This window comes from Lepisosteus oculatus, chromosome 2, assembly GCF_040954835.1.
Source record: "Lepisosteus oculatus isolate fLepOcu1 chromosome 2, fLepOcu1.hap2, whole genome shotgun sequence".
Lineage (NCBI taxonomy): Eukaryota > Metazoa > Chordata > Actinopteri > Semionotiformes > Lepisosteidae > Lepisosteus > Lepisosteus oculatus.
In genome coordinates, this window is record NC_090697.1 from 12,113,076 (window position 1) to 12,137,368 (window position 24,293).

A 24,293-nucleotide genomic window follows, 5' to 3' on the forward strand; every position below is an offset into this window, starting at 1 on the left:
CTGTCCTCTCTCCGAGACATACTGCAGGACTCCTCCCGCTGCACAACATATGGACATCGGCTGGAGAAAACCAGCGCACGCTCCGTTTTCCACCAGAACAGCACAATGTCTGGCACGAAGAGCAACATCCGAGGAATATTTTCCAACACGTGGTGAAAATATTTGCCCGCACTGGAAGCTAAAGTCAGAATTCCAAACACCCGTTCGAGTTCCCATCCAGATCGCTCCACCGACCCCACGAGAACACGAAGGGTATGAGCGAGAGGAGGCCATTGGGCCCACACAGCCCATCTGGGGGGAAACAATATGGAACGCTTCACGAATCTGCACATCCCCCTGGCGAGGGGGACGTGCCAAGCTTTTCTGTCTCGTTCCCATTTTAGCGTGCGTCCCGCCGAAACTAGACTTCCACCTCGCTCCGAACTCACTTTTCTACACGGAAGAGAGGTGACCTTCCGCAGGAGACACGCCAAGTCTCACTGCAGAGGTCTGAACACGGGATACACGGGAGAGGACGTCGGCGAGATTCAGGAAACCTTCTTCCGCCAGGCTCATTCGCTTTGTTAAAAGAACTGCTTCCAACACGACGAACCGCTGTCCCATCAGCACAGGGCTCTCCCGAGCTTAGGTGGCCAATCGGGAAGGGAAAAGACATACTGTTGGCCTTGGCGGCCTTGTCCATCATCTCCCAGCTGAACCGGCCTTAAGGGCTTCTTAACGACCACATACAGGGGCAAATAACTGCCACCTGAGTCTGCAACCCCCTGTTGTCGGACGGCAGTGAGATGCATCTTTCTGTTTCTTACCAAGCAGCTTAATGAACTAGGGTCTCCAATCCTGATCCTAGAGAGCTCCAGCACCCAAAACAGCCTAAATTGCCTTCTGTATGAAGATGGGCAACACCTGCGTAAGCTACTGGCCAATCAAGCAAGTAAGCAATTCAATAAAAGGAACTCCAGTCTTTGAAAGTAGATTGGTATTTTCTGTCCGTTTCCCAAATGCCCTCAAAGTTACCTGACTGGACGCACCACGTGTCTGATTGATCACGGTGCCAGTTTTTCCAGGGGCTGCAACATTACCGACTGTATTGATTACCGATTAAACCCGCAGGACTGGGGATCCCCCATGAGCTGAGTTCTACCGCACAGTCTGGGCTGAGATCCACTGGTTAGGAACACCAAGGTCTTCTGTCGCTTCACACACAACGGGGGGAGGGAAGGAAACGCACAGCCTCTTCAAATATTCTGGACACACAGTTTCCAGAACGCTTGGATGGAAGCTCATTCAACACAATAAGCACTTTAGAGTGAGGGGAGAGCAGTCCAAACTAAAATCAAGCAAGTCAGTCATGAGAAAGTTCCATTTCTGCCCTGTGGTGGAACCTGCCTCCTGACTCGACAGCAGTGCCAGACGGCAGGAACTTCAGTGTCAATAAACCTCAATACCTCAGCCTCACCCCAAGACCCCAGAGAGAGATTCCAAAAAAGAGCTCTTCTGAAAGTTCAGGACGGATACATTTGTGCTTAAAATGTCTTCCCCCCCCATTCTGAACAGAGTTAAACTGTGAAAAGTAAACCTAGCTAAAAAATACCAGGGTCAAAACTAAACAGAAGGTGCACAGACCATAGGAGCAGGTTTACATAATGTACCCACCATTTGTCTGTTATTTCTGTGTGAGACGAGACAGACAAAATCTTATAAAAGTTAATAAAGTGTTAATAAACTTAGAATTGATGTTTCGGAGGCGAAAAAAAAAAAAACAAAATCAAAGAAATACTCCAGTGAGAAAGTTAAGAAATTAAGATGACGGAACTGAAAGATAATCAAACAGTTCCTTAAGTACAAACACGTTCCGTTCTGATGAGGAGATCTCTCCGCAACAATTCAAATTTACCACACCTATTAAATCACTTGCCCTGCTGAGCAAGGCAAGACGTGACAGGTCCCCTCAAGTCGAGCAGCGATACCGCCAGGACAAGGGGGCAGCGCTCACGACAAAGCGCCTAAAGCGCGGCGCCAGTACCGTCCAGGCGAGCGCTCAGCAGTGACGGGACCGGGCCGACGGGACCGAGCTCGGCACTCGCACCGAACCCGTCAGCAGCTCTGACCCACTTCCTGGCCGGCCTGTCTAAACAGGCGGAGGCGGGGAAAGGGCGCAGCCGGCCCCCGAGGCAGTCTCCCTTTCCGAGCTACAGAGACCTGACCGGCAGGGCCCCCCCTTGGTGTATTAATGAGCAGAATGAGCAGATAACTGGGCAGCTAGCTAAACGACAAAGACAATCTGCTGCCAGGGGTTAACAAGATGACGGAACAGCACCGCGGGCCCCTGGAACAGGCAGAAGCGAAGCGTCACCCCGTCTTCTCTGAACATCGTTGCAGCTTTTGCGGAACAGCGGAAAACACCGGCTGCAGGCGACACGACAGAGCCGCACCACCGAGCGCACACGGGCATCAAGAAGCCCTACATGCTCGTCAAGAGACTTTAGCCCTTCCACAAGGACATATCAAACAACGTCTTAAAAATGAAATAAGAAATAGTACATCTCCCCCAGGTACTTGGTTTACACACACTCTCGTCACGGTGTGCGCTGTGGGTGCCCACTTGCTGGGAACTGGAAACACACTGAAGGGGCTTGAACCGGCTACTGAATCAGAACTGAACGGTACCGAGAAACGAACAGACCGCTCGCATTCGTAAGATTTTCTGAAAGAGCGTATTTCAGTATATTCTGCACTATTTAGAATTGTAAATCTATCATCCACACCTCCGTCAATTTCAGCACTACCTAAACATCCTCCGTTTACAAAGGCCACTCTTAAAGTGAAGTTCGCGTGATATCATGCTTCAAAACCAAGGAATGAAAATGATCAGCTACAATTTCCTGAAACCTCGTATATCGGGAACAACACAATAAAAACTAAACTTTAAGCTTCTCCTTTTGGTGCGATAGCTATAACTCCTTTAAAAGTTAGATTTCATCATATGAGTCTAATAAAAATATAAAGCATATTCAAATAATTTTCCTAGATTCTTTCTCAAAAACAAAACGTTTCAGGAGGAGGTGGCGGAATATTCCATGCAAACGGCTTCTGAATACCTGCGGGCCTCTTCACCAACACCAAATAAAACTGCACAGCACACAGCTGTTCCTTCCAGCGGGAATAACACTCAATAAAACGCGGAAGCCGATGTGTTTTCCCTAAATTAAAATCGTCTAATTGGAAAGTTTTTAAAGCAAGATGCACAAAAAAAAACCACAACTGAACTTGGAGTTTAACGACAATTGGATAAAACAGTCAAGTATTAGTAGCCAAATGGGAGCCCAGGAAAGTAATACTGTAAGCGGTCTATACAATGGGCGTGAAAGACAAAACCACTTTATTTGCTTTGAGTTGGGTGAAGGAGTGCTTTGTGGAGTCTGTAAATAGCAGGGGGTCAGTGAAAGAGTTGTGTGGGGAAACAGAAATATAAATTGAGGCCAAATGTGCACAGCACGGACTGCGATTCGTGCCAGAAAGGGTCTTATTGCTTCCTGGCATCCGTTTCCTTGTAGGCTGTAACCCCCGAGCTTCGGAAATCGAGCCTAACAAGGAAATCATCGCTTGAGGTAAGCGGTACAACATTTCCTTTCTTCCACCTTGTGCCAGTCCGTCTCCGAAGGACATCTCGGTGAACTGCGCCCTGTGCTTTTGTTTCAGTGCGGCCAGAGTAAGCCCTTCCCGGGGTCTTGATAAAATCTCCCCGTTGCTGGCACACAGGTCCGAGAGCTGCTCCGCACTCAAGGCCGCGGAATTCATTTGAATTTTCCTACTGGGTAATTCTTGGGTCACGAATGAACAGGTCCAACACACACAGCCCCTCCTTTAAACAAAACGACACGGCGTGGCACAGCTCAAACAAGCTTTCTGCCGAAAAATGGATTCTAGGTTACATTTTTGTTTACATTTTGTTTTTATGGGTGTGAAGATCCCCCCCCCCCGAAGTCCAACGCCGGACAGAATTGGGACCGCATTATAAAGCGGACCTGCTACGCCTTCTCCCAGAATTGGGGAAAAAAAAGGCTTTTCTGCCGACCGCCCATTTCACTTGGGATGTCAGGTACTTCTCTTCCCGACAGGAAAGTCAGGGGTAAAACAAAACTGGTTCAACATTTGTTGCCCAACAATCACAATCGCCACAAGCTCCTCGGCACCAGTGCAGGCTTGTGCTGGTGCGCTCCAGGGCTTCACCCCATGAAGCCAAGGCAGGAGTTCAACATACACGGTCTTAACCCAGTTTCTCAGGATCGATTCTCCACCGTGTCGCTATCGTCCTCTAACCACAGGGCTGCCCCGGTTTTCTCTGGCAAGCGTATAAAACTTAAAACTGTACTTGATTGTAGTTGTACTATTTGATCATCGCCATTTGCTCCGTTTCTGTACTTTTGCACAGTTTTTAACCGATATGGGTACTGTCACACTGGTACCATCCTGTTGTTTATTGCTATTGTTTTTACTGTCTATTGTCTTGTCTGCTGTTCTATATACATATACACAAGTAATAGGTTTATTCAGGTGTGAAGAAGGATCAGATCAGCAGGATCACACCTGAAGAAGGCTCCACGGCCGAAACGTTGCGTTTTCTTTCTTCTCTTTTCAGCACGGAATAAACCTATTACTTATTCCTTTCCAGCCTACGCCTGCTGACGCAGCTCCCCACCTGAACTATATATATACACTGCACCCGAGAGACTACTGAGAAACACTTTTCATTCCACCATGCACCTGTGTAAGTCTAACGACAAATGAAGTTTAATGAGCTGAAAAAAGGGAATATCTTTTCGGCGTCTCCTATCCCCCAGGTTCACTCTGCGCCAGAGCCCGTCCTGCCTGTCACGCGACGGCAAAACCTGAACCGCCCACAGCCTCCGCGACGGAGAGGAGCAGGTAACACTCCGTTAACCTGGGCTCAAAAGTGTTCATCGACGAATAATTAAGGACAGGCCGAGCCCTCCACGCCTAAGTCTTCCACACTTCCGCGCTCCAATCAAAAGAAGCCTGGGGCCTAAGCTAATTTTACAGAGGAAAGAAAAGACCTGAACCAAATAGCACAGTCGGCCCACAGTGTAGCCAGTAAACCTTTTCAGCTCAAGATAATGGGCTGCTTATCGCCGAGATCTGGGGATTGGCTTCTTTCAGTGCCAGTGTTTTATTTTTTCGGTCGGGGGAGCGCACAGGCTGCCGGAATAAAGACACAGCGTTTACCCGCTGCTCAGCTCCATCCTCCTGCCTCCTCTCGCACTTAGTCAACATCCTGTTTCTCTCTGGTTTAATGTCCGAACATTGTTTTCCACTCCACAGTCCAAAATTAGGCCTGCGATTAAAGGTGCAGGACTACATGACGTTCTTAAGACATCAATTCCTGTTCTTTGTCAACAGAACATATATAATATTAATATAATATTTTAGTTTCAAAAACGCAAACGTTAATAATAAGGCAACTGCTTTAATTCCTTAAAATCTTTATCCGACGTACCACAGCTTCAGAGGCGAGGAAGAATTACGCCTTCAGACTTTCAACTGATATCAAGCCCTAATCGTGTTCTAAACTAAAGCTGAACTTTAAAAAATGTCTAGGAATAAAATTAAGAATTATCTCCTAATTCAGCTTCGTACTGTGGTCTGTCTGCCATCTGGCTAGTGCACAGCCTGGAGATCAGACTACAAAATATTCTATCGCTAGCTCGCCAGAATTGGACTGGCTGACATTTGGTGAAACCAGGTCACCAGAACAAACTACTCCCCTTCCCCCCACCTGTCCACACCCCAAAAACATCTCGGACGGCAATAGGCACAGACTCCAACGGGGACGTTATGAAGCACAATCTGCTTGTCCTGCGAGGATGAACCGCACTGGCAAGGTACGAATGAGGTTAAGGAAGGCAGCAAAGCAATTCAAAACTTGTATAAAAGATATCCATCCTCTCGGTCTGAGTGACGGCAGCCCATGGGAACTCGAGAAAGATTTCACACAAGAGATAAGGCCATTTCGCCCTAGCCTGTTTTGGGTAGTTAGTAGCTGACAGATCAGTGGATCCCATCTAGCAGATTCATGTCAGGAGCCAGGATCTGTATCAAAAACAATCGCCAAGTTGCTTGATCCACAATCCCTGGTGTACAGAACTGAATGCCCTTTTAATGGCCGGTTTCGAACGCACTTCCAGTTTTCCACTTGCATCCTCTGGTTTAGGTTTTGCTGCCTATCTTGAGGAAATACAACTGGATAAAAGTTGCGGGGTTGCATCTTAATTCAGGTCCCCTCTTAATCCTCTTTGTTCAAGACTAAAAAAGGCTCAGTTCTTTTAGTCTGTCAGAGTAGGACATTCCTTTCAGCCAAGGAAGAGCACCCGATCGGTTTTCTCTTGGGGTGGTAAAAACTCTACAAACCTCGAGTCACTGGACAGGCCATGTAAGAAAGACGCCGCCCCGAATCCCCTTCATATAGCCGGTGTGGGGAATAAGGAGGATTGTGTGTACACAGAAGAATAAACCTGAAACCCCCCCACTATATATGAATGGGTTTTCAAAACTCAAATCCTGGAGGGCCTAGTGTCTTCTGGTTGCTAGCCCAACATGAGTTATCCATTAAATAATTGTCTTGCTTATATTTCAGCCATATTTTACCAACACCTAAAAGTTTCCCGTATGGCTCCAGGCTCAAACGGAGCTCAGTGAAGTTGTAGGTGTTTATTTACTTGTGTCTACCCTGTACACCCCTCGCTACCTATCTGTGGACTCGGCCCCTCGCCGTGTCAGGAGAAACCCGGCCCCCCGGAGGAATTCCTTAGGACGTTCTTAGAAGCCTGAAGCTTCTAAAACATCTGCGGTGACACAATTCAGAATTCTCATACTTTCCTCTGCATTTCCTCCCATCGCATCTCTCCTTCTGCAGCACGTGTTCCTGGAGGATACTGCGCTCAATAACGGAGTCACTTCACGTTCACCTTTAATAATATTCCCGTTTATAACAGAAAACAGTCAACACAGTGCTGTACTGTATCGGTCGTGGTTTCTTATGTTCGGTTCCTGTTACTTGGTTTATGTTGATTTGCATGGTGCACTAGGTATCCCCACAATATAGAGCATATGTGGTATAGGAGAGCTTTATACTCTCTAAACACCTTTGTCATTATCCTTGAACGTTGTGTAATGTATACCCCATCAATAGGATTGGGTGTATACAGAATAAACCTGAAACCCTTAGGATATAACGATGTGGCCCAACCTGAGTAGTCAATTAAACAACTGTCTTACCTTTGGCTTATTTTCAATCAGTCAGAATTATTAAATTTTTTTTTTTTACATTTTAAGGGTTTTTCTTATGATGTTTTAACGATTATAGAAAACAAACTTTGGTAAAAGCACACAGTCACCAGTAAAACACCTTCAAGCCAGGTCAGAAGTCTTATCAAGAACTATTATTAAATAATCAGGCCGGCTCTGTATCAGCGCTCTGGTGGAACACAGACCAGAAGTTATCAGGGCCTGTGGGAAACGAGTTGGCTGTATACTGTGTGTTTTGAATAACAAGACAGCATTTGTAACAAAAACAAAATCTCTTCACATTGTGGTTACAGCACACGAGCTTCATCGGCATCGAAGCTTAATTCTCCTGGCAACAGTATGTCTGGATAATCAGGTTTATTTCAAGCATATTATAGAAGTCTTAGTCAGCTGCCAGAGCTGGGAGGCATCACGCCGAAGCACTGGCTTGAAAAGGAAGAAGTTAACAGCACTACCTCTGTGAAATTATAAAATAACTCCGACAAGCTCGGTACGGAGCATCACGCTCAATAACACCTGCACCCTTGGGAAAGCTCTCTGAAGTGCATTCTGCAAACCCAGAAATAAACTCGAAAGGGAAAGGAGAAAGTCTTCTTCCCCTTCTTAGAAAAACTAATCAATAAGTGAGCTCATTAAAAAGGAAAAGGAGTGACTACTTTCCCCTTCACAGGAGGCTGGAGAAAATGTGCGCTGAAATGATTTTGGCAGCGACCATAATCGTGGGCCTCAAACCTTACATCAACACTTAACAAGACGCATTTGTCTTTGGCCGTGAACAAAGGTTGTCTGAGCGGTGACCTGCCCCGATCAATGCCGTGTGGCTCACCCAATTAACAAGATTTCCTCCTCACTCTTCTGCTTAACGTCTTCATACAAATCGGAGGCATATTGCTGTAGCTGTGCCATTTGAGGCGGTTTTGTGCGCTGCCCTGAACCCGTCCAGACGGAGACGTGACCTTCCCTGTCCCTGGTGGGGGCCCTTCCTTCCAACAATGCAGACACCCTGGAGAGATACTTGTGTTGTGGACTAACTCCATTAAGAGCACTCCACTGCATTTTCTTCAGCTTCCCACAGAAAGGGCAGGGAAGGACCTGTGCTTTCCTTTGGATGTTCAATTTCACATAAGGCTCCTAGCCAGCTCTTTTACTGGCTCTCCTTCATCTTTAAATATTAAAGAAAAACTCTTTGTCCTTTTTCTAGAAGATGGGGAAAGGAGTGTGAAATGCCAACAATAAGGATGCACTGAGTTTAAATGATGAAATAAGCCTTAGCTTGCATGGGGAGAAAAATGTTCTACTCTAACAGCTCCCCAGTCGGTGCACAAGCTAAAACAATTATTTTGAGAGGACAGTGGAGATCCTGCCAGGAGCCACTGCAAATTTAATTTCATTAAGTGCTATAAGCTTCTTTGGGTGAAAGGCAGGCCAACATGGCCTACAGCCTCGGCTCTTCCTAATAAAGACGCCCGACTACAGCTCCGAGGCAGTGGGCTCTGGATTGTTTCTCGTTTCTCAATCCTCTTTGAGTGGGGTCTGTTAAAAGGCTCTTCCCACACCTGTATTCCAGCAGGCAGGCCAACGAGAATCGACCGGACAGTGCAGACCCGCACCGGTCCTCCCCTGTCCACACGCAGCAGGGCTTTGCCCAGCCTGGGGGCTCTGGAGAAACACACCACTGGGCCGGCCAGAAAGCCTGCCAGCATCTCCAGTCCCTAAGGGGATGACTGTCATCGGGTGCTACAGGGTACAGCATTATGGCACACGTCATGTGTTGTTCACATTAGTAACTATTATCATTATCACTATTATTTTATTTAGCTGGCACCTTTAGCCTAAGTGCCATATAAGAGAATTCAATTTTTCTTTACATATTCTTAGATTTTGACACAGCTGTACAGCTGGTTTGGGGGAACCTGGCTCGTTTAACCACAGATCAAGGGTCTCAAACTCAGGTCTTGGGGGGGGCCTTGTGTCTTCTGGTTTGTGTTCCAACCTGAGTCATCAATTACCCTCATTATTTTCTTATTTGGACAGGTACTGGACTGTTGTTAAGGTTTTCTATTGATGACTAGACAAAACATTCACTTCACCAAGCTATAGTTACCTATTACTGCAAGACCTGATTAGATGTACTACAATTATGTAACTGAATAATTATACCCACTGTGCGAGTGGGGACGTGGGCGGAACAAAGACTGGAAGACACCAGGCCCTGCAGGAACCGATTTGCAGACTCCTGCTGTATGCTGTGCCTTTTGAATTGCAAGATGGCACCTCTTACATTTCTGACATGCACTGGGTACAGCACACAAGCTTCATCGGCTGCTGGAAGGGGATTGTAAAACGGAGCTCAAATGGTCATTTTCCTGGCAATGAAAAGGTCTGGATTATATACAGCTAAACTTTCTGCCACGTAGTGTTCGAAACCACGACCCTCTGGCTAACTCCAGAGACCTAACCACAGCTCCGCTCTGCCACTGCTCTAGAAGGTGACAAGAGTCCCTCCCGCAGTTTCGGCCCCGGGCTCCTGAAGTTAAATACATAACACAGTCGTTTTCAGAGTGACAGCTAGAAAGACAGCCAAACACTTTGACAGCTCTCTCCACTCAGCCACCATCTAACACTTTTTTTAACAAACGTGCAAAACAATTGAGGTTCTGATAAAAGAAGCAATGTTCCAACCTATATACGAATGAACAAGTAACAGGTTTATTCCATGCTGAAAAGAGAAGAGAGAAAACGCAACGTTTCGGCTATGAAGCCTTCTTCAGGTTCACAGGAGAAGCCTGAAGAAGGCTTCCCAGTCAAAACGTTGTGTTTTCTTTCTTCTCTTTTCAGCATGGAATAAGCCCATTACTTGTTTCTTTGCAGACCACGCATGCTGACGCAGCTCTCCACCTGAACTCCATTACAAATGACACAAGCTGCCATCTTTACCTCCTGAGTGGGCTGCAGGGATTTTAGGGAGTTTAAGGCCTTTCAGCGGGAATGACTACATGAATCCACACATTCTCTCAGGACCTGCCTCTCCAGTGCACTCGCTCTGATCTTCTGTTTCCGGATGAAAGGAATGGGAAGTTTTACAAACCCAACCGTAAACGTTCTCAGTCAACAGGAGACTGCCGTTTTCCTAGTCCTGTTCCCGATCCACACTGGCCTGTGAGCACTCCACAGAGTGAGCGGCTACCTCATAACCCCCCTGGGAATGACTTCCCTTAAAGTAAAGAAAACTGAAACGAATGGGGGAGGGGAAAAAAAAGACACCTGCAACGCGCAAAATGAAAAACACGCTCTCCTCTCGTTTTCACTTTCTCGTTAGCTGGAAAGGCGGCACCGGTGCACTGGAGAGAATGAGGAAGAGACATAATCCAGGCTTTCAAAGCAAAAGATGTGGAACGGACCACAGTTTTAAGGTTCTATTAGGTCATTTTGTGGATTTCATTCCCTGAAGCGCACTGCTCTAAATAACATGCAAGAAGAATTGGTTAAAAAAAACAGTTTCTTTACCATTAAAAACAATGTTGACAGAAAACATGAATTAAAGTCTCTTTTTACTACCACAGGTTACCAAATGGGAATAACTGTAGAGAAAAATATCTTAACGAGATGTAATGGCAAGTCGCTGTTGGATACTAATGACCCACAATGCATTATGGGAAGTTCTGCAAACCACAGCCCAGGGCTGCCTAGTCAGACCCTGCCTCGCCCCCAAAGGCAAACCCCTCTACAGTAAGTCTGCATTCTACACCATACTGAAAACAGGATATTACACGGCTGGAGCTCCTACCATCTGGGTGTCGATTTAAATAATCTAGATTCAAGAACAGTAAATGGCTATTAACCTGCTTCATTTGGACAACTGATTGTATATTTTATGGATATATTTATATTTTTCCTTTGCATCATACGTGCAAAGTCTCTTAACTTGTTAATGGGTTTGTGTTGAGTTCAATGTATTGTGTTTCACGTTCTGTCTTTCACCTGCCTGCAAAGCAGATTTCCCATCTGGGACAACAAAAGGAAGAAGTAAGAACTGAGGAAGTAAGAAGAGACACCGGGTGTGCACTGTGTCACACTGCTTATTATTTTGATAATTTAGCTATATTGACAACATCCATGCTCATTTTTGCAGACATTTCCGGTTCTGTTGTGAACACGACCATTCTTCGCCAACACAGAAACAAGAACTGGAGCACCCGGACCGCTGCTGGAGAGGCTGGGACTGCCCGAGAGATTCCCCTAATGTTTCCAGCCCATTTCCACCCAGTCAGCATGGAAGAAAAGCTTATTATCCAGCCCACTGCTGAGATGTCCCCTCCGAACAATCCAAGCAAGAGCTAAAAAGCCGCTTGAGGAGTGAAAATGTCACACTGTGCCAGGACACCCCGATCCATTTTTCCGAACCCCACGGGCGATTCAAAAAAGGAGGCGGACGTATACGTAGAAAGGCCAGTCGCGTTTTTAATTGCGCAACAGTGTTCCAGCCCAGCCTTCAGTACCGGATATGAAGCAAATATCAGCAGACTCAGGCCAGGTTTTCACCGAGCACGACGGCAGCGAAATGCTCCAGGAGTCTCCCTACGAAAGCCGTGCTGGATCTTGCACAGCGAGGTCAGGGCTTGCAAAAACACCCCCCGCTCTCCCGGTCCGTCTGGCAACACGAGGAGAGCACCAACTTCGCCGGCTGCATTCTCGGTACATGCCGACACCCGCCCTCCATCGGAAAACCGCTCATTCCCGCCAGGGGCGGGTGGGAGTCTGACTCCCGTCCCAGAAACAGAGGGATCGTGGTGCAACTACATTCTAGAGGGGACAGCGGCCAAGTCGGAGACCTCCGGTCAGCAGGTCTACAGGAGGGGAGATGAAGCCAGAGAAACCTGCACACTTCACCCAGAGGGCACCCTCATCCAGAATCACACGGGTTGGACGGAGCAGCTGTGAAACAGCAGCACTAACCCTCTCGCCTCCACCCTGTTCTTGCGCATTGCCTGTAAATTATTGCACGCTTGCAAAAGATGAGCTTTTAAAAAAGATGAGCTTCTAAATTCAGTAATATGCCTCATCTATGCTGATGAAAGGAATAGCTGTACAGTCGTGGCATCTAATTCTACAGGCTATAACACTCCACTGGTGCTTCAGACTTTCAGATTGAAAGCAGTTTCCAAATGATTCAAGTCAGTAGCTGCGTCAGCATGCGGAGGCTGCAAAGGAACAAGTTAAGGTTTATTCCCTGCTGAAAAGAGAAGAAAAAAAACGCAGCGTTTCACCAACGCTTCACTTGAAGAAGGCTCCACAGCCAAAACGCTGTGCTTCTTAACTTCTCTTTTCAGCAGGGAATAAACCTTCCTCTGCGGTTCTAAATGCTGTTCTATTAGACGTACAGTCACTCCCTGCACGGCCAGCTCGTGTGATCACCAGCCCCGCAGCATGAACCCCAGCGCATACAGCCTGCCGAACAGCAGGCTTTGCTGAAGCACACCTTAGCCGAAGACGAGCTTTGGGCCACAGTTTAGATACGGCACCACGATTACGATTCAGCCTGAAGAATACCCATTTGGACCATTCAGGCTTCATCCTTGGAGGCCCGGACGTGACTCGCCGATTGAAAAGACGCTTCTACAAAAGCACCCCAGCGGTCACACGCTCTGGTCATCCCAGTGCTGCTGTGCACGCAGCTCACACCCACAGAGAAAACAGTGTAGCATGGCTTTATGAGCACCGATTTAAAACACGTCCTGAATGTCCCGGCCTCAAGCTTTCTTGAGCTTCGGCTCAAAGCTGATGGTCATTAGTTTTTTTCCTAGTTTCTGCACAATGGGTTTTGACAGACCTGCACTTTTGAACCACATTGTATTGGTTTCTTCCCTACTTTCCTAGATCATCTTTACTTCTTCTCTGGTGCTAGTCTGCTGCGGGAGAGCTCTTCCAGCGTGCCCTGCTCGTCAGGCAGATCACACTAAAGCAGGGTCCAGATCCCGTCCCCAGCCGGCCAGCTACCGTTAAACCTGTCTGCTCAGTAGATCAAAAGAGGTATTTTGAGAGGGGGGAGGGAGCATGAGAGGAGGGGAAGTCTCAAGAAAACAGAATGTCAAAGGCCACATTTAAAGAGAATTATTCCTGACATGGTCATGCAAATAAAAATCCCGACTCAATGTAATTTCACAGCTCACTGGATATTATTTGTCTTAACTGTAGGATTGAGGTGGCCTATTGTGCAATTCTGAGATGCCTTAGTCAGAGAGTGTTTAAAGATAAGAACAAATGTAATTTAATTTGACTCTTATCTAAAGTAACCTGCATTTGTAACCATTCCTACAGCTGGGCAAACGTTTCCTGACGCACCCTGAGCACGGTATCTTTCTCAAGGGCACAACAGCTGTGCCCCACCTGGGAACTGAACCTGCAGCCCTCCAGATATGAGTCCGTACTACAGTATGCCTATACCACGAAAAGAACTGCTGTTCTTACAATCCGTAGGAATTGTCACATCTATGTATAACTAAATTCTAAATCGATGGATGTTCTTTAAAGAAAGTCAGAGCAACTAGCTCTTCTACAAAGACGATCGAGCCTAAAACATTTCACCTTGAGCCACTGAACTCAGTGTTCATTAAAAGCAAATACTGCAAAGTACTGAGGTTCCTGAAGGTGGTACAAATACATATGGATGTTTTTTGAGTTTTATGTTTTCTTTACTTCAGGACTCAATTCCAGGTCACTCTGACTTCTAATGTGGAAATAAGAAAAAAAAAAGTTACTCCTTAATAATCGATCAACATTTCTGTAGTCACAGTTACTGATTTTGCAGCACTGTTCAAGATTACAGCATGAAGCTCAGAAGAAAGAAAACACTTTCATATGTACTCTCAAAACCAACAACTACAAAAAACAAATGATCATGGATAGACAATTCAAGTCATTTCTGAATGACAGGATCATTCTAGGCTCTTAATTCGTTTTAAAGTATCGTGGCTCACAGAATGATTTAAGTCTCCAAACTTATAGGAGACTTTTACTCCAAGTTACTTATAAGTTACCAAAACTGACTCAGTTCACTGCACCAATGCCACATGATAAATGAGATCTCATAAATGAGATTTTTGTTTACCAGCACCCTAAAAAATGATATATTCAAGAAATTCATCACGTAAGAGACCTACTGTACTATCAACTTAGACACACGATTTCGGAGAGTCTCTCAAAAGCCAGCACTTTAAGATATAGCAGCTCTGAGTTGCACATTTCTTTTCATATCGTTAATGACGTTTGAATTTGTGATGTCCTACGCTTTCATGTTCCATAGCCTCTTTGACAAGCTAGGCACGCAGGGAGAGGAAATCATTTCGGAATGCTCAAAGATCCAGTCTTCCAGAATCAGAACAACCAGGATCGCTTCTGGGCCGCATGACGCAACGACTGGTTGTTGTTTTGCTGTCTCACAGCTCGTGTCCTGCATTTAATTCTGGACTGGGTAGCTTCTGTGTGGAGTCTGCACGTTTCCCTAGGTGCTCCCATTTCCCCCTGCCTCACAAACACGTTGTCTAGGTTAACCAGCGTTTTCTAGACGGTACTGTGAATACCCTGCGCACATCCCCAGGAATTCACAGGTATGTCAGCCAATGAGCTGCACTGTTGCATACAGTTAAACCATGCCTAAGAGTTTAGCAGTACTAAAAGGACTAAAAAAAATATTTATAACACCTGCAGAAGAGCAAATGGCAGCAACGTGATACAAGGAAAGGGGCTGCTGCTCAATGTATGGAACAAGTTAACGGAGAAAGATGAACAGCACAGCAAGAATGCCCTTCCAGTTCCCAGTCACATGATATTTACAATTTCACATCCACTGCAAGACCGAGGCAGCAGCCTCTTTAACAAAAGAATTGGAGGAAACAGCAGTGTCCTCTTGAAAACACTTTGTTCAGCAGGTCCTCTGGTCTTTCTGACAACACGTCACACTGTAGACATACAGAACTTCATGCATTACGCGTGCATTGACAAAATGGCCCAGCTCATTCTTCTTCTATTCAAGATCTACACGACATATCCCATAAGTGAGAGAAAAGCCGACACAACCCGTTGCAGGACACACACACACACACACACACACACACACACACACACACTCGTACTTGTGTGCATTGAGGAGGTGGTCTGCAAACTGCTAGATTTGGAGTTCAAGACAGCTCTTACACATCTTTTAATCACAAGATAAAAGTACTAATTCAACCTGAAGTCCCAGTTGAGACTGGCAGACAGAACTATCAGAGTATAAAAAAGACTATGGGATGAGTCAAATAATACACATTTGCTCTCCTAGTATAGTACAGGCACAGGAACGTCTGCAGAGCATTGCAGAATCCCATCATGAATGAGAGAAAAGAGAAAAAGCGCAACAGTCCCACATTTCTGCTGCCATTGCAGAATTAAAAAAAAACTCAGATTTTATTAGATGTTTGTCGAACTTTGGTTATAAGCATGTGTAACCTGACTGGACTTGCCTTCTGTCTAGATTTCAAGTCTGTTATCCAAGGAGAAATTATTCCGTCATATAACGCAAGGCTGACTGCAGCTAGCTTGCCTTGAAATACACCACCGGACACCGAAATTACACGTTTCCACTTCAGAGGCAGCCTTGAGGTGAGGCAAGTATACTCCAAGTCATTGCGTCTTAAGTGATTATTGGAGATTAGAATTAAGGCTGAAACGAAGAGCATCAATTAATTTACGTTGTGAAGTGGCAAGTCGATAACAAAGAGGTTTCTTTATATAGAAAATCAGAAAAAAAATCAGAAAAGCTTCTGTCCAGCCTGCTTGCATCATGAAAGCACAAGGCCTGACAGATCAGCAGACCCTGGTGAAGAAAAAAAAGAGAAAACGACCATCTGTCAGTGCAGATTTCACCCTGATTCACTACCCCCAGAATTAATCGCTTATTTTAACAAGCGCATGATCAACAGCCCTCACAGTCTGTGGGGATGGTGGTTTCATTAATTGTTTTTGCCCCAAGAATCAAGTTAAAAAGCCAGAGTCTCTCCCACACCTTATCTGGCGAACAAATGTACGTTTGAATAGCGCTTTTCTCTCCCAGGGATACGACCAAGCCAAGTTACAGTGCCTCCAGGCAGGAATTTTGTTAGGGATGGGAAATTAAATTATCGATTACGGTCTGTTAATGAACAGCTATTGTGACAACGTCATGAAAAGAGTGTTTTCCTTTATTGGTTTAATTCATACTTTCACAGAATAACCACCGCCTCTCAATTTCAAGAATTTTAAAATTGAGTTTCACAGGTTACTTCTTATTATACAAACAATGGTTTTCAACCTGACAGGGACTGAGCCTTCAGCTTTTATAACAAGCACAGTAAGGTACCGTAATTAGCCTACCTTCTCGTCGAAACCCAGACTTGCTTTTCTAGTTCACAGCTCATGATCAAACAGCTTAAAGCCTCAGCTTAATAAAGCTTAAAATCTAGAACCTAACATGGGCGGAGATCATAGGATATATACTGCACGTTCAGCAACTCAGAAAAAAAAAATCTTTACAGTGCCTAACACCTTTCAGATCTGTAGGCTGGTGCTACTAATTTTTAATTCCGAGAACGGAGATCGGAAGGAAAGCAACGGCTTGCAATAACTATGCTGACCTCCGAACTTTCCAGCAGCACCTGGAATAATACCAACCTAGAAGCAATGATGCATTGCATTTTTCTGATGGCATGACAAACTTGTGAGTCACCGACAACTAAAAATCGCCAGTGTATTCTGAAATATTAATTGCATGTGGAAAGACAGGCTCTCTCTGATTGAGAGCGCACCTTCTAAAAGAGAGGTTTAAAGAAAATGTGAAAGCGTGTATTTCTAAGAGAGGCATATCCCCTCGGAGTTTTAAAACAAACCCTGTTTTACTTGTAGTTCAAGGAGGGAGCTGCGTCAGCATGCGCAGGCTGCAAAGGAACATGTAAAGGTTTATTCTCTGCTGAAAAGAGAAGAAAAGTAACAACGTTTCGGCCGTGGAGCCTTCTTCAGGTGTGTGAAGGTGCCGAAGAAGGCTCCAGAGCAGAAACGTTGCATTTCTTTTCAGCCTGGAATGATCCTTTACTTGTTTTACTCGTGTTCATCCTTGTTTTTGGAGATGGTTCTTTCAGCATCACTTCTGTTTACACAAAACGCGGCAGTCTACACTTCATTTCGCACGAGCGGACGGACAAAAAAAACTCGAACATCACAGATGATGCTAGGACACAAAAAAAACCCACCCAAAACCAACGGGTAAGAGTTTAAATGTTTCCCCGCCTTCAAATGTCCCTCTCTTAACAGACTAGTTCACCCACCGAACAGAATCTCATTAAGAGCGCTGCCTGGTTCGACCACAGTTCTACATATCCAATCTTAAAGAACAAAAAAAAGACGGATTTAAAAGAATCAAAATGGCAGTCGAGGCGAATCCCATGGAAGTTACAGTAGGAGCTGCGCACTGCCAACACTTGCTGCAGACCGGGGGAAAAGAAGAGCCGACATCAGATAAGAGAGGCCTTGACGTCCCTCTTGGACACTTTTTGCAGCTTCATTTTCCTCGACACAGACCACAGACGTCGTCCACAATGCCTAATGTTATACAGAGCGGGGGCTTCATGCTTCCCTGTCAATAAAAAGGGCATCAAAGCTCGAAGCCTAACAGACCCTTAGGGAAGTCGCTCTCTGAAGAGGGACATCCAACAAGTCAGCCGCGCTGCGACACAGGAATTGGTCCGGAAACCTTCTCTCTGTGAACACACCAGAAGTCACGGGGTACTGTCAGCTTCCGTCTTACTGTTCTGTTCGATAATCCATCCATCCGTTTCCTAACTGCTTCATCCAATTCAGGGCTGAGGGAGAGCCAGAGCCTATCCCAGGAAGCAAGGGACACTGGGCAGGGTACACCCTGGATGGGACGCCAGTCCATCTTAGGGCACCCACCCTACTCACACCAGGGCCAAATTTTCCTACATGGCAATAAACCTTCCAGAACGTATCCCAAAGTATGAGAGAAAACAGTTGGGGCATCCAGAGAAAACACACACGACCGAAGGAGAACATACGAACTCCACACAGACGGCACCCCAGGGTCGGAATTGCCGCCAGGGCCCCAGAGCTGCGAGGCAACACCGCGCCACCCTACTCTGCTTGGTTCAATTTAAAACCAACACAAACTGCTGAGCAAAAAGAACTTTAAAGAAGGAGTAGAATACGCACAATACTTCAATCTCCACGTAAAGATGGAAACGCTAAGAAATGATCAAAGACTGCACTTGTTCTAAAGATGCTGAAACATTCTGGATAATATTGTGGGGGGAAAAAGCCTGCGTTGATCCTCACCCTGACCCCAGCATTTTAAATGTCAACATCGCACAGGTTTTAAGCTTTAAGCTTTGCTATTCTGACAACTGGCAGAACTCCCAATTGCTTTTTAGCTCTGTAAACAAGCACAGACCTGGGACGATCCACATATATACGTTTAGGGCAGTGCTTCCGTTGTCAGAGCCACAGCACCTCACTGGGAAGGAAGATGCAGTACTCTTCCCTGAGACAATCACTCCTGTGTTCGGCGTTCCACTCAGGAGAGGTTACAGTTAGGAAAACCAGTCCGGCCGCATATTTCTCTACTCAGTACAGCTCACATAACAACCTATTTCGATTGCCTAGGGAAAAACGACACAAAGCAATTCCACAAACCTGAATCACCTTTTGATTTTTTTATCTGAACTCTCTGAGCCTGTCAACATCGACAGCAAGATATGAATATTCTTCCGGGTTGCTTGAATTTTCTGCTCGCGGCAGAGATCGCCAACGGAGGTCAAATCAGCGCCAAACGCCCCCCCCTCCGGTGCGAGTCTCCACCCCTAGAGTCCTGAATCAATATTAGGCTACCGCCTCAACTCTGTGAAAGGTTAAGGGTTTCGGGCCTAGTTTTATTGACACAAGCTTTGCAATAACTTCCCCGATGGCGTGACTCGTCAGCGAGAGCTGCCAAAATCAGATTTTGATTTCCCTTTCGGTCCACGGCAGTGACATGTTTCAGGAGCCAACATGTTGGGCCGCTTCTTAATCATTTAAGCAAAACTGGAAACCCAGCACCTCCAAAGGGACGTATAAAATATCGCGTGAAAACGTCACATTGCAGTCTGCACCGCATTCTCGAGCGGAAATTATCCAACCTCAGGAACTATAGGGTAGACCTTTACACTGCGTATGAAAAACTCTGGTTTTCTTAAACTGAACCTGAGATAAACCTGATAACTGGTTGACCCATTTTTGGCTCTTAAAAAACAGCCTAAAGAATAGATTGAAAATATTTCCAATTTTAAAATAAAGAGCCTAACACCACACAACATTATCGTACCCTGTTCTTCTGTTCCTTAACTTAGCTCAATTAGCCTCATCTGATCGGGATCTTTTTTTTTTCCAGTTCAGAAGAACTTAAGCGGGGTTGTTAATTGGTATTAATGCTGAAGCAGTGCCTGGGTTTCACACCTGCCCTCATCCAGGTGTGTTTTGTTATGGGACCACTGCAGAGTACTGGCTTCCTGTTGATGGAAATGTGAGGCCGGACTAAGTCATTCCCACCTGTGAACAGGCGTCCTTAGTCGCCTAACGAGAGCTGCGCAGACAGGAAAGAGCATCAGCCAGCACTCGGGGAAGCTGAGCACGTTTTGCTCCCCGTCTTCACAAAAACGCACGGCAAAGTAGTTCTGAACACAAAGGCGGGGAACAGACACGGGTTGAAAGCGCCGAATCAAGAAAGAAATTCAATTAAAGGGATCAATCATCCAAAGATCAAGAGCTCAGTTGCAATAAAACCAGTTCTTGTGTTCGCAAACCCTGCTCTAAAAGTCGAAGAAACTGCACTCTTGAGACTGCACAAGCTGTATTCTGTGTTTGACACAGCATCCAAATTGTGGGAAACATCCTGTTTCTGACCACACTGATTTAAATGCAATACTACAGCAGTTCCATTTTTTCATTAAAAAAAACTGAAGTGTCTCTGCAATTCACCCTGCAGCATGTAATTTATTCATAACGTGTTTCAAGCTTTCTCATGTTTTGTCAACACACGATACCATGGCCAGTGCAGAAGAAGTGTGTCTTACAGCAGTGTGTGTGGGGTTCAGAAGTCCAAGCTGGAGAAATTCGTTGAGTTCCCGGGGATTCCACGGACGGGAACTGGGGATACAAGAATTCGATCGGGATTGCTGGATCAGAAACTCCCATTTACGCACAGCAAACCCCAGAGGAGTTCAGGAAATTCTTTCTACTTTATGAGCACCTGAATCAACCTGTTCCAACATGCTAAAGTTTTAATATAACTTTCCAGCACTGTAACTACAAATATCAACTGTCTGCCATTACTATTAAAAAAACAAGTCTCAGATTTTAGAATACAGGAGGTCACACACACACACAAGATGTCATGTGGCCTGTAAGGGTTTTAGTAGTTATTGTACCCAAGGATCTCCGTCCATTCCTTGAAAGACACCAGGGTCTCCACTACAACAACATGGATGGGTAATTTGTCCCACACTCCTACCACTCTTTAAGTAAAGAAGGGCCACCGGTTCTTGGGTTTAAAAGCACTTCCACATACCGTAGCTTCATCTTGTGAACCTCAAAAGGCCTTGTGCTTTTTGCTTTATTAAAAGAAACATTTTCATTTGGATGGTCATCTACATTTTTCAGGAAATAAGTGTAAGAAAAGGCACTGGGGGCGGTGGACAGTGGTTAACCCGGGGTTGGGATCCTGGTTTCAGGTCCTGGGGCAGAGTTGGCATGTCTCCTCCAGGTGCTCTGGCTTCCTCCCACAGCCCAAAGACAAACCGGGCTTCTGGGAATATTAGGCCTGGTGTGTGCGTGTGCCTGTGGGTGTCCTGCAATGGACTGGTTTTCCTGCCCAGGGTGTACTGCACCCAGTTGTTCCCGGGATAGGCTCTGGCTCGACCAGGACCCGGCGCGATGAGGTTATGAAAAGGCGATGGGACTTTCCGCAGTTATGGCCAATCATCTCTGAAAGTTCTCCCGTCAGCAGCCCAATACTTAACGTCATCCGTATCATCTCGTGCTTGGGAATACTGACAAAGTGAGGCGGACGGTAAGGAAATGCCGTCCCTGCTGCTCGAGAAACGTGTGGAACTTCTGACACCACCGCCACAGATGGCTTCAGACGAGGTCCATCTGACGCCAAGGCACGCGCTCGCCAACACCAGACATGTTGTGCGGTGCAACACGAGGAAATCAACAAAGCCGCGGTCCAACTTGTCCTTCGGTTTGCCTCTCCTCCAGGACAGTTAGCGAGTTCCCCAGAGACATGTCAGAGTGTACACAACATCCTTCAGCAGCGAGAACCCATTCCCAGCAAGGGAAGAACACCGAGCTACAGAGACACGGACCAGATCGCACAAGGGGTTCAGCTAATCGCCTGGAGTCTTTCGAGTCAGAAGGAATATTTCTTATTTTCCCTCAAGAAACTCCGAAGGTGGTGGATGGGGGGGGTGATATTGGGTACTAAAAACCGATGACACTAAACACGATCGCGTCGGAAATACGGCCAAAGTGGGGGAGACAGTGTTTCTTGTGCCAATCTCGACGTCCAGTGAGTTTCTGTGCGCACGCCAAAGGTCCTTAATGGAACAGTTAAGGCGAGATCTTTAAGGGGGTAAAACAAACAAACAAAACGAATTACTGTGCGGAATTAATCGGTCTTTCGAAGAAGCGGACCCATTTGGGGGGGAGGGACGCAGAGCGATCAGCCAGAGCGGCAGTGACACCGCAGCCGGAGAAGGGCAGCCCCTCTCGCGCGCGGCGCGGCGCGGCGCGAGGTCCGGCCCGGCGCGAGGGACGGCACTGGGCTCGGCTCGGAGAAGCGGAAGTGTATTCCTCCTCTCGCTCGAGGGCAGAGATCCTCCACTTGCAGGGAAAGGCGCTCGGAGGCAAAAAAAACCCAACAAAAAAAACGAACGACCAGCCGGAGCGGAGACACTGTCCGCCGCACGCACGGCTTTAACGCGTAAAAGGGGATTAAACAACGTAAAGGTCCAAACTGACGTAACATATTTGCATGAGAAGGGAAATACGCCGCTTTCTAAACCTTTTATCTCACACAATCAGCGGTTCCCGTGTACCTGTCGTTTATATAATGTGCATATACAGTACATACCCACGGCACAAGACTCGTCTTTACACAGCAGAGACGACAAGACGACACACGGCAACATTTCGTCAACTTCTATCTTACATAATAGAACTATTAAACCTTCAGATTTAAGACAGGACACGCAAATAGCTGACATGAATTGTCTGATCCACAGACACCCACACAAAGCTTCGTCAGGGACAAGACTCTCCGATAAAGTGCCTTGGTTCATCTGTTTGTAAACGATATTTCATCAATACCGAAGAATTCGCGATTGCAAGTTCGTGAGCTACACGGATCTCCGGTGTCAGCTTGTCCAGGGGGAAAGCAAACCCAATTAAAACAGACACAAAATGCACAAACGCGGGACATGCGTCAAGCAGAACAATGTCAGGTCAGTTCTGCAGTTCACGGAGTGTGGAGAGACGAGCGGTTCAGGCAGTTAGGAAAGGTCGGCGCACTTGTCTGGCAAATTGCGTTCATTAAATACAGCGAGCTGAGCCGCCGTATAAACGGCACTTAAGAGAGACGGGGACTCTCACCTCTTCCAGCGCCGTCACCGTATTCCTGCAATGAGACATCCTAGTGGTGAAATTGGAAGCTGTAGGCGCTTTGTAATCTTCATTCGTCTCCGCCACAAATTCCGACACTGTAATCTGGTCCGGCATTTTATCTGTATTCCACCTCCCTTCTTTTAGCGGCTGTTAATTGCTCCGAAATAATAAAAAAAACCCAACATTAAAAGGCAAATAAAACTATAAGTGTTTTTCCCCGCTTTACCACTTTCGCAGGAAAAACCATCAAAGGTGAGTCTGGTCGAGCGCTTCCGAGAGATTCATTGCTGGGAGCAGAAGTTATCCACCCCCTGCACTCCACGGCGTTCAAGAGCAAGTCGCACAACTCCCGCGGCCACACACTATTTGGCGAGTTTCTGGAGTCTCTCCAGGCGAGGTCCCCTGTCCAGATTCAGCAGCGAAATGAACAATAACGCACTGTTCCCCGTCGGCCGTGTGTGTGTATAGTGGTAGGGGTGGGTGGTTCGTCCGCACGCCACTGGGATAGTTGACGCGTAAAAGGGAGCTTCCCTCTTCCTTATCTGTCCCCGCTCTCCGCCACCTACTGAAAAACCACAACGCAGGCTGTAAACTTCGCAGCCCGAGAACCGAGGGATTTCAATGAAGGCGCAGAAATTGACAAAGTGAAGGTGGAGGGGAGGGGAGGAGAGAGGGAGGTGGAGGGGGAGAGTCAATGAGGATTAGCCAGCCAATAGGGAGCGACGGCTCTGGCCGCACCTGTCCAATCACAGCCCACGGGAGGCGGAGCCGCCGTCGGAATTCCGTGCCTGCCGGAGAGTCTCGTTCAAGGCGGAGTGTCCGGGGTTATCAGAGGTCATTCGGACCAGGTGCGCGCGGGGACGCGCGGGACCCTGCGCTCGGCTGGAGCGGCGGGTCGCCGCTGGTCTGCGAGGAGGGGAGGGGGGGCTCGTGGCGTTCCTCGAGCTCAGCTCTGCGGGTTGAGAACTGCTCGTTGCAGTCTTCAATACTGTATCAGTGCGGTCGCCATAAAGCTGAGTTTTCGTCCAGCCGCGCTCGTACACAACCCGGTGGCGTTTATTTAAAAAAAAAATTGAAATACATCAGAGAGAATAATGTTAATGTATATTGTTGGCCCTCATGCATAAGCTCAAGTTAGAGTTTCACTGCTGATTGCGAAGTCGGCATCACTGTTTCTCGTGAGAGCTGTGACTTATGGCGGAATAAATTGTAGGTCTTGATTCCCAGAGTCAGGTTTCACCTTTTGT

General features: G+C 46.6%; 1 protein-coding gene and 1 non-coding gene across 3 annotated transcripts in view; both read right to left on the reverse strand.

The window, feature by feature from the left end:
- The window catches only part of asap2a (ArfGAP with SH3 domain, ankyrin repeat and PH domain 2a), a 102,292-nt gene extending 78,588 nt beyond the window's left edge, over nucleotides 1-23,704 (reverse strand). For both annotated transcript variants that reach the window (XM_069197243.1, XM_069197242.1), the window contains exon 1: nucleotides 23,035-23,704. In XM_069197243.1, the coding sequence (XP_069053344.1) occupies nucleotides 23,035-23,160 (126 nt within the window). In that variant the 5' untranslated portion in view covers nucleotides 23,161-23,704. The remainder of the gene's footprint in view (nucleotides 1-23,034) is intronic.
- Nucleotides 301-406, reverse strand: LOC138226702 (U6 spliceosomal RNA). The gene has a single exon (XR_011184658.1). It is a non-coding gene; the product is annotated as a U6 spliceosomal RNA (small nuclear RNA).
- Nucleotides 23,705-24,293: the final 589 nt, after the last annotated feature.